The sequence below is a fragment of the Heterodontus francisci genome, chromosome 9 (assembly GCF_036365525.1).
Source record: "Heterodontus francisci isolate sHetFra1 chromosome 9, sHetFra1.hap1, whole genome shotgun sequence".
NCBI lineage: Eukaryota > Metazoa > Chordata > Chondrichthyes > Heterodontiformes > Heterodontidae > Heterodontus > Heterodontus francisci.
Genome location: NC_090379.1, coordinates 107,880,639 through 107,891,868, shown reverse-complemented (window position 1 = coordinate 107,891,868; position 11,230 = coordinate 107,880,639). Strand labels below are relative to the sequence as shown.

General features: G+C 41.5%; 1 protein-coding gene across 1 annotated transcript in view; it reads right to left on the bottom strand.

Annotated features, from left to right (window-relative positions):
• Positions 1 to 6,161: 6,161 nt before the first annotated feature.
• The window catches only part of knl1 (kinetochore scaffold 1), a 160,489-nt gene continuing 155,420 nt past the window's right edge, over positions 6,162 to 11,230 (bottom strand). The window contains exon 25 of the mRNA XM_068039647.1: positions 6,162 to 7,013. Coding sequence (XP_067895748.1) covers positions 6,875 to 7,013 — 139 coding nt within the window. The 3' untranslated portion in view covers positions 6,162 to 6,874. The remainder of the gene's footprint in view (positions 7,014 to 11,230) is intronic.

The window sequence follows — 11,230 nt, the reverse complement described above, 5'->3', positions numbered from 1 at the left end:
GTTCCTGAGTCACAATCCTGGAACTCCCTTCCTAACAGGAAGTTAGTGTACCTGCACCCTGCAGCGGTTCAAGAAGGCAGCTCACCACCATCTTCTCAAGGGCAGTTAGGGATGGGTAATAAATGCTGGCCTCGCCAGCCAAGCCCACATCCCACGAACAAACAAATTTTTAATAATTAGATTTGTGGGTCAACTAGGAGTTTGGAGGTACACCAGCAAATACTGATGAATCAACTGTACATAGATCAAAAAGCAAAATACTGCACATGCTGGAATTCTGAAACAGGGAAACAAACATGCAGTCATTCAGCAAGTCAAGCAGCATCGGTCAAGAAAAACGTCAGTTGATGTTTCAGGTTTAAACCCCTCAGAACTGTTAAGTAACAGCACAGAGAAAGAAATCTTCCTTGAACAAACCTTACTTGGCAACATTGTGAAAAGTAGAGATTGTCAACAAAATATCAATCTACTTCATACAGAACTGCTCTGTTCAGGAAGTTTAGCAATGGCTTAACCTGGTTTACTTCGTTATAATGGGGTGGTGATATTTCCTTTCCTCATTGCTTCCCCATGAGATTGGACTTCTCGATGTACATTGCAGGGGAAATCCTATGCCAAGATACTTCATAGGGAATCAGGGACATGAATATGATCATTCTGTGCCACAACATGCGAATGGAGTGATATGGTGCTTTACAGAGTGGATACCAACAGATGCAGTAGGACATGGACTCCCTCTATTGGTCAAGGCAGGTACTGCTCAATAATGGATCTCACCCACTTTTAGGTCAACATCACCTTGATTTCTAAGCAAAAAATACTGAAGAGCCAAAAAAGAAAAAAACTTGCATTTAGATAGCACCTTTCACAACCACAGCACTTTACAGTCTAAGTACTCTTACTCTTGAAGTGTAGTCATTGTTGCAATGTAGGAAACAAAGCAGCCAATTTGTGCACAGCAAGCTCCCACAAACAGCAAGGTCATTTAGACAAGATAATCTGTTTATTGTGATGTTGATTGAGGTTTAAATATTGGCCAGAACACTGGGGATAACTTCATTGCTCTTCTTCGAAAAAGTGCTATGGGATCTTTTATGTCCATCTTAAAGAGCACTCAGGACCTCATTTTAACATCTCATCTGAAAGACAGCACCTCCGACCGTGCAACACTCCCTCAGTACTGTATTGGAGTATTGGCCTTGATTTTTGTGTTCCAATGGGACTTAAACCCACAATCTTCTGACACCGAGGCAAGAGTTCTACCAACTGAGCCACGTCTGCCATACAAGGTACATTATGCGGGTCACTACTAAAGTCTTACAGAATACAACGAATTTCAAAGAAATTACAAAACAGAAACGGGGTTGTTTAGCCCATCTGCATGTGTTGGTCTTTCTGCTCCACACAAGGTCTAATCCTAATTACGTGTATGTTCCCATCTTTTTTTTTCCTTCAACCACCTGCTGAACCTTATCCTAAACACTTAAATCATCATCTCTGGTCCTCTAATAGGAGACCACAATGGGAAGAGGGCTGTCCTCAGAGGAGAGATTGAACAGTTTGGACCTATATTCTCTGGAGTTTAGAAGAATGAAAGCACCGCAGCCTCACAGCTCCAGGGACCCGGGTTCGATTCTGGGTACTGCCTGTGTGGAGTTTGCAAGTTCTCCCTGTGTCTGCGTGGGTTTTCTCCGGGTGCTCCGGTTTCCTCCCACAAGCCAAAAGACTTGCAGGTTGATAGGTAAATTGGCCATTATAAATTGTCACTAGTATAGGTAGGTGGTAGGGAAATATAGGGACAGGTGGGGATGTTTGGTAGGAATATGGGATTAGTGTAGGATTAGTATAAAAATGGGTGGTTGATGTTCGGCACAGACTCGGTGGGCCGAAGGGCCTGTTTCAGTGCTGTATCTCTAATCTAAAATCTAATCTACCTCATTGAAACATATAAAGTTCTTAAAGGGCTTGACAGGATAGATGCTGAGAGCCTGTTTTGCCTGACTGGAAAGTCTACAACTAGAGGCCATAGTCTCAGGATAAGGGATCAACCATTTCAGACTGAGATGAGATGAAATTTGTGAATCTTTGGCGTTCTCTACCCGAGTCGATAAATATATTTTAGAGTGGGATCGATAGATTTTTGGGTATTAAGGGAATAAAGGGATATGGGGATAGGGCAGAAAAGTGGAGTTGATCTAAAAGTTTAGTTATGATCCTATTGAATGGCAGAGTAGGCTCAACGGGCTGCATGGTCTACTCTCGCTCCCATTTCTTATGTTCAATGGTGATAGGTTGATGCCAAGCCCGGATTTTAAGACACTGAAGATTGTAGGAGGAAGCAAAAATTGAGGGAGGTACCGAGTTTCACATTTACAAAGCCTTGGAAAATTGGAGTAGCAGATGATGCAGTGAGTCTTTATTTCAACACAGTAAAGGAAGCGGAAAGAAAATACACCAGGAAGATCCTAGGTTAGATTCAGCATGTGCTCAGTTCTCTAATCTAGACCAGGACAAGGATAGAACCACTTTTTTGGCCTCAACACTCCTGTCAGAAATAGGTCAGAATTCCCACTCTTGATTAAGGGTCGTCTGTCTGTGTCATTTACTTCCTCAGACAGCAGAATATATTCAAGGCTGAGTTAGATAGATTCTTGATAGACAAGGGAGTCAAATATTACTGGGAGGGGGTGGGGGTGGGGTGGTGCAGACAGGAATGTGGAGTTGAAATCACATTCTGATCAACCATGATCTTTTTCAAATGGCAGAACAGGCTCAAGGGGTCGCATGGCCTACTCCTGCTCCTAATGCGTATGTCCATGCTGTTTTACTGATGCCTGCTAGAGGTATACATTCATATGGCGGTTAATGAAGACTAGATTAACTTGGCTGTGATGCCTCTCAGTTCAGCATCCAGGGCTGCACATGAAGGATGGTTCCTTGGACAACATTGGTACAACTTTCCTCTAGCCAAATAGCAGCAAGAGAGGAACAACAGAGAAAAATTGCAGAAAAAGGAGAAAAAAAGAAAAAAATCTAGTTTCACCATTGTTCTATATGGCCATAATTGAATCACAGTTTTTAGATCATTGGAGGCATTAGAACAATGAACTGTTCAGTAGAAGCTTTCAAGTAGAGATTAAATATCTCAAGGCACTATTCGATGAAGAGCAGGGAATTCTCCTGGTGTCCTGGACAATATTCTTCTCTCAACCAATACCACCAAAAACAGATTTAACTAGTCAGTTGTCTCATTTGCTAATTGTAAGACTTTGCTGTATTCAAATTGGCTTCTGTATTTGCCTACTTAACAGCAATTTCACTTCAAAGGTAAATCATTGGACATGAAGTGGTTTGGAACATCCGGAGGATGTGTTACAGTGCTGAGTGCAATTTCCCTTAAGAAAATGAAAGCTGTTACCAGGATAATTAAGCTTTCTTTATTTATTACAGCTTTGTAAAGAAAAAGAACCAAATGAGAGTCACTGGAGCTGTGAGAGAACCCAAGTGAGCAGCAACAGACTTACTTTGATTTAAAGAGGGAGTTTGAATGAGTTTTCAATTGGAGATTGGTGGTAAATAACCATATAAATTAGCTGAACTCTTTAGTAGGTAGTTACGTAATGAATAATTAGGAATTCAGGAATAAAGAATAAACTGCTGTCATTAATATTTATACAATGTTTTACATAGAATGTACAGTACAGAAACAGCCCATTTGGCCCAACAGGTCCATACTGGTGTTTAAACTCCACAAGCTTCATCTTGCCCTACCTGCATACTTTTCTATTCCCCTCTCACTCATGTACCTTTCCAGCTCCTTCTTAAATGCATTTATGCCTTTTGTCCCAACCACTTAATGTGGTAGTAAGTTCCACATTCTAGCCATTGAGTAAAGTTTCTTCTGAATTCCTTATTGGATTGATTAATTACTATCATATTTATGACCCCTAGCTTTGACCCCAAAGTGGAATTATTTTCTCTATGTCCATCCTATCAAACCCCTTCATAATTTTGATAGCCTCTATTAGGTCATCCTCAGCCTTATATTAATACAGGTTGAACGCCCAAGATCCAGCACCCTTGGGACCGAGCCCATGCCAGATTTTGAACAATAAAAGTCAGGTAGCCTACCCTAGGTCAAATTCAATGAATAAAAGATACATGAAAAGCACCAATGTGCATCCACCCAAATTTCAAAAACATTTGCGACTTCACTGCTTCGATTTCCTATGTCAGCCATTTTGTAACCCCTCTTGGTCAGATTGCCAATTTGTGCAACCTTAAAGGTTCCTGAATTGATCTTCACATTGAATGTTATACATGATTCCAAAGATACTTTCATTCTGTCCATCTCTGCTGATTAAATCCCAGCTTCTGATAGTGAACGATAGCATCCTCAATATTTTCAGAAATGTCAGTTTTTCGGACAGCCGGATTTTGGACGTCCAACCTGTAATGGCAGCATTCATCTATATCTTTGCATCTAAAAGTCTTGCATCTGGCACACAATCTTCACACTTGCAAAATTTGACTTAAATGCCGTTTATAATGTTACAACTGCGGTGGGAGCAACACACTGTCAATTCAGTCCCATCACTCCACAAGTCGCAGCATATTATAAAAGTTTTTTCCACCCAGCCGGAATACAGCCAAATTAAACATTCCAGTAACCCCTGGAATAAAACAGACCAAACCAGGTATCTTTAGACAACAACAAATTAACTATTTATTAAAACTAAATCTTAAATACTATTAAGATAAACCTATGTCTAAAGACCTTATAACTTATTTTAATCTAACTCCCCATTCACACACACACTCAAAAATCACAGTTAACCGGTTTCAAAAGTGGTGTTTTTAAAGAATTAGCAGTTTCTTACGAATAAATAAATAAGTTAAGCTTTTAGTTAGATTAAGTTATAAGGTCTTTAGACATAGGTTTATCTTAATAGTATTTAAGATTTAGTTTTAATAAATAGTTAATTTGTTGTTGTTTAAAGATACCTGGTTTGGTCTGTTTTATTCCAGGGGTTACTGGAATGTTTAATTTGGCTGTTTTCCGGTTGGGTGGAAAAAAACTTTTATAATATGCTGCGACCTGTGGGTTACGTTCCTGATGGATGAGGTATTCGAATGTCAAAATAATCAAAGGCTACTCGACGTCTCCACGTAGATTTGATGGAATTGTCTGTTCTTAAAAGGCATTCAAAACATTTCGGCTGCAGCTGGCATTATACAGTTCTTTCAATGATGAGCACAGCAATAAGTCAACTTGAATTTTAAAACAGACAATATCTCAGTTGAAACTTGACTTCGAATTCCAGCAAACTTGATCAGTCAAGAGAGATTCAATCAACTTGGCCCATAGCTCCCTGTGGAATTTTTGATGAGAGAAAATAGACAGCTCTTCAGTAGCACACCTTATTGGACAGTCTCTCAAAACAAACTGGTTCAGACTGGTTTTTGCCAGTTTTACACACAAATTGAAACAGTATACCATGTGACTCCTCTCTCCTGCTGTGCCTAGGGCAACAAAATGGAGCTGTGGCACACTGTGCCCCAGAAATCCAAAACTTCTCTCCCTGTCTTAAAGGCACACTGTTTTAATCAGAGGAGAAAAATAATACAAGTCCGTGACAATAAGAGCAGGAGATTACATCAGAACTGATATGGAACCTACCAATGAAAAGACAGGTGTGAAAACTAACAATGAAGTTGTATCAACGAGATAGAGAACAACCAAAAGTCAGAGAGCAGCCTACAATAAAATAACTAGTGGAACCAATGACATCATTTATCTCTTGAAAATCCATTTGGCCACCATTTTATTTTGCTTTTCACTTGAGGGTATGGTAACATATTATGCCAGTGTCAGTTGGCAGCAACCTCATCTCCAAGTTAGAAAGTCGTGGGTTCAAGCATCGTTCTGTGACTCGAGCATGTAATTTCAGCAGCACAGACACTTGGGATGAGACGTTAAACTAAGTTATGAAAGATGCAGCGATACTATTTGAAGAACAAGGGATTTCTACCAGTACACTGCGCAACATTCATCACTGAAAACACCATAACTTACAGATTAAGTGGTCATTTATCTCAACGTCTACCACATAACAGTGACTGCACCATGAAATGAATTTAAAAGTACAAGTATCAGGATCAGTGGCTGATATATAAATTCTTTAATTACAATAAGATACACAAATTACAGGTACAAACAGTTTACACTCTTGTAAATACAGAAACACACTTGAAACTCTTCTAAAGGAAGAGCAACACTCTATATTTTGTGCTAGCTGAGGTGAAAGGAGCAATTGCTGGGGAATGGAGCCTGTATCACCCATTTGGGTACTTGGGTCACCAGGGTAAGTGTCCTTGTACTCTGTACTGATAATGAAGGCGCTGCCTCTGTACTTTTGTGAAACAAAACCATAAATCTGCCATTTATACCGGTGTATAAGGGAAAAATACCCCTAACGTAATTAACTCCCACCCCAGAAGAGCATCTATTTTCCCAGTGTTACTGAAGCTATCTTTCTAGCCTTTCAGAACAAGATGGCCTAATTTGTAAACAGGTTTTCTCCTGAAGGCCCATGGCCACTTGGAACGGCCCAAATTCCAATTTACATAGGCTCCTTACAGCCACAGAAGGGAGACTTCCATCTCTTCAGTTTGAGCTGTATTCAAATGCAGTCTCATCCCCAGAAGGTGAAGTACAGATGATTACTCACTGCAGTTTCAAGTTCCCATCCATTCTTGTTATTGTAGAAAGCTCGTTGAAAGGCCCAATAGTAGTGATGGGAATGACAGTCAGAAGCTGTTCTTGATTTGATTTGAGAAAGATGACTGAATGCTCATTTTTTTCCTATCCTAATTAGGGAGATGCATGCTGTAACCGGAATCTGTTAGCTCCTGGTATGATGAGCAGTGACAGGAAGAGACACTTGACGATCCTGGTCAGGTACTTGTGTCCTGGTTTCACTGTCAGCAAGACTTCGTTAATATGTTCACCACTAAAATTGAAAAAGTTAACATTATTTTTAACATTAGTCAGCAGCATGAAATAAGTGAACTTTTACTGTCAGTAACTTCACAACTACAAAATAGTTCTATTAAAGAACTCTATCACTTAAAATAGACAACCTGGTCATTATCATATTGCTGTTTGTGGGAGATTGCTGTGCATATTTTGGCTGCTGTGTTTCCAACATTACAACAGTGACTATATTTCAAAAGTAATTAATTAGCTGCAAAGTGCTTTGGGACGTCTTTAAGTCATGAAATATGTTGAATAAATGTAAGATTTTTTTTAAAAATAGGCCTGTTTTCTAAGTAGTTTTTGATGAATGAAATTCAGTATTATATTTTTAAAGGTTACGGATGTAAAATATAAGAAATAGGTGCAGGAGTAGGCCACACAGCCCTTTAAGCCTGCTCCTTAACCTCAATTCCACTTTCCCTCCTAATCCCTATATCCTTTGATTCACTTAGTGCTCAAAAATGTATCAATATACTCAACAACTGAACATCTACAACCCTTTGAGTGAAAATATTTCTCCTCATCACAGTTCTCAAATGGCGGACCCCTTATGCTGAAGCTATGCCTCTTAGTTCTAGACTCTCCAGCCAGTGAAAACAGCATCTCAGCATCTACCCTATCAAGTCCCCTCAGAATGTTATACATTTCAATGAAATCACCTTTCATTCTTCTAAACTCTGGAAAATATAGGCCCATTCTATTCAATCTCTCCTTTTAGGACAACGCTCTCATCCCAGGAATCAATCTTTGCACCCCTCTAAGGCAAGTATAATCTTCCTTACAGAGACCAAAAACTATACACAGTACCTCCCAGCTGTGGTCTCACCAAAGCCCTATACAATTGCAGCAAGACTTCTTTACTCCTATACTCCCATCCTTTTGCAATAAAGGCCAACATACCATTTGTCTTCCTAATTGCTTGCTGTACCAGCATGGTAACTTTGTGTTTTGAGTACAAAGACACTCAAATCCCTCTGAACACCAACACTTAATAGTTTCTCACCATTTGAAAATATTCTGTTTTTCTGTTCTTCCTACTAAAGTAAATAACCTCATATTTTCCCCACATTATACTCCATCTGCCACCTCTTGGCCACCCACTTAACCTGTTTATATTCCTTTGCAGTCTCTTCTTGTGTCCTCCTCACAGCTTACTTTCCCACCTAGCTTTATATCATGATCAATCCTGGATGCATTGCACTCAATCCCTTCACCCAAGTCATTAATGTAGATTGTAAATGGCTAAGGCCCAAGCATTGATCCTTGAAGCACCTCACTAGTTACAGCCTGCCAACCTAAAAATGATCCATTTATTCCTACTCTGTTTTCTGTCCTCAAGCCAATCTTCTTTCCATGCTAGAATTTTTCAATTCGTCCATGGGATGCAGGCGTCGCTGGCTAGGCCAACATTTATTGCCAATCCCAAATCGCACTCCAGAAGGTGGTGGTGAGCTGCCTTCTTGAATCGTTGCAGTCCATCTAGTGTAAGTACATTAACAGTGCTGTTAGGAGGGAGTTCCAGGATTTTGACCCAGCGACAGTGAAGGAAAGGCGATATAGTTCCAAGTCAGGATGGCTGTGGCTTGGAGGGGAACTTGCAGGTGGTAGTGTTCCCATGCATCTGCTGCCCTTGTCCTTCAGATGGCAGAGGTCACAGGTTTGGAAGTTGCTGTCGAAGGACCCTTGGTGAGTTGCTGCAATGCATCTTGGTACACACTGCTGCCACTGTGCGTCGGTACAGGGATAGGCACCAACTTGTTGCACCACGGACATTTGACAAAATTATTGACTCAGCCACAGACATGGGGGCAATTAATTTGTATATAAAGTGTATAACCAACCTAATGCCATCAAAACACAGTCCAATTTAAAACTCATTTTTCCCTATTTACTGAGTAACTGGCATTGTTTTTGCTGGCACCATTAGTCAATGTCTGCCTGTACACTTGATGTAGCGATGTGGAGAATCCGGATAGATGTCCATCTGTCAGGTGTGATCTTGATCTCTTTCTCTCCCCTCTCGCTCCCGCTCTTCCTCTGTGTCAATCCCTATGCCCTCTGTGTCCATCACTCATCCCTTTCTCTCCCCGCTCTGTGTCCACCTCTCACCCTCTCTCCCCGCTGAGTCCATCTCTCGCCCCCTCTGTGTCCATCCCACTCCTCCCTCTCCATGACAGTTGCAGAGAGCAGGAAGTCTCCCCGAGCTGCTTTGTGATTGGTCAGTTTTAAAAAAAAATTCACAGCCCTCAGTTTCACAGTTGACAGGTGCTGGGAATAGGAACAGCATCTTCCAAAATCAGAACAAGTTCGTGATTTACGGCGGGCTTTTTAAAGAAAACAAAAATCGGAACCTGTTGGAAAACCCCAAACTTGTCTCGAGTTCAGAAGCTGCTGTTCCTCTGCTCCTCGCACCTGTCAGCTGTGAAACTGAAACTAACAGTTGTGCATTTTTTTTTAAAGTTGGACTTGTCTGGAAAGAAGTCAATAGGAAATTTCTCATTCCTGAAATTGCCAGTCACGGAGCTCAAACGTTTTAACCAGACTAGTGTCCGTGTACAGACAGGTTGCCAACCCTTGGTTGGTGGTAAAGCGAGGGAATGTTGAAGGTAGTGGATGGGGTGCCAATCAAGCGGGATGCTTTGTCCTGGATGATGTCGAGCTTCTTGAGCGTTGTTTGAACTGCACTCATCCAGGCAAGTGGAGAGTATTCCATCACATTCCTGACCTGTGCCTTGCAGATGGTAGACAGGCACTGGGGAGACAGGCAGTGACTTTCTCACCACAGAATTCCCAGCCTCTGGTCTGCTCTTGTAGCAACAGTATTTATGTGGCTGGTCCAGATCAGTTTCTGGTCAATGTAACCCCCAGGTTGTTGATGGTGGGGGATTCGGTCATGGTAAAGTCATTGAACATCAAGGGGAGAACCACAGAAAAATTATGCCACAGAAGGAGGCCATTCAGCACATCGTGTCCGTGCTGGCTGAAAAAAAACTAGCTGCCCAATCTAATCTCACCTTCCAGCACCTGGTCCATAGCCTTGCAGGTTACAGCACTTCAGGTACATGTCCAGGTACCTTTTAAAAGAATTGAGGATTTCTGCCTCCATCACCATTCCTAGCAGCGAATTCCAGACACCCACAACCCTCTGGGTGAAAATGCGTTTCCTCAGGTCCCCTCGAATTCTTCTACCAATCACCTTAAATCTGTGTCGCCTGGTAACTGACCTCCCCACCAGGGGAAACAGGTCCTTCCTGTCCACTCTATCTCGGCCCTCATAATCTTGTACACCTCAGCCTCCTCAGTTCCAGGGAAAACAACCCTAGCCTATCCAATCTTTCCTCATAGCTGCAACTTTCAAGCCCTGGCAACATTCTTGTAAATCTTCTCTGTACTCCCATCAGAGCAATTATGTCCTTCCTGTAATGTGGTGACCAGTACTCCAACTGTGACCTAACCAGCGTTTTATACAATTCCAGCATCACATCCCTGCTTTTTGTATTCTATACCTCGGCCAATAAAGGAAAGCATGCCATATGCCTTCTTCACCACTAACTGTCCTGCCACCTTCAGGGACCTGTGGACATGCACTCCAAGGTCTCTCATTTCTTCTACCCCTCTCAATATCCTCCAGTTTATTCCCTCGTTCTATTTGCCCTCCTCAGATGCCATTACATCACATTTCTCTGGACTGAATTCCATTTGCCACTTTTCCGCCCACTCAACCAAACCATTGATATCATTCTGGAGTCTACGGCTATCCTCTTCACTATTAACTACACGGCTAATTTTTGTATCATCCCAATCATGCCTCCCACATTTAAGTCCAAATCATTAATATATACCACAAATAGCAAGGGACCCAACACTGAGCCCTGTGGAATGACACTGGAAACAGCTTTCCATTCGCAAAATCATCCATCGACTACTACCCTTTGTTTCCTGTCCATGAGCCAATTCTGGATCCAACCTGCCACATTCCCCTGTATCCCAAGAGCTTTTATTTTACTGACCAGTCTATCTTGCTGGACCTTGTCAAATGCCTTACTAAAATCCATGTAGACCACATCCACTGCACTACCCTCATCAATCCTCCCTGTTACTTCCTCAAAAAACTCAATTAAGTTAATAAGACATGACCTTCCCCTAAAAAATCCATGCCTACTATCCCTGCCTAAGTGGCAGTTTATCCCG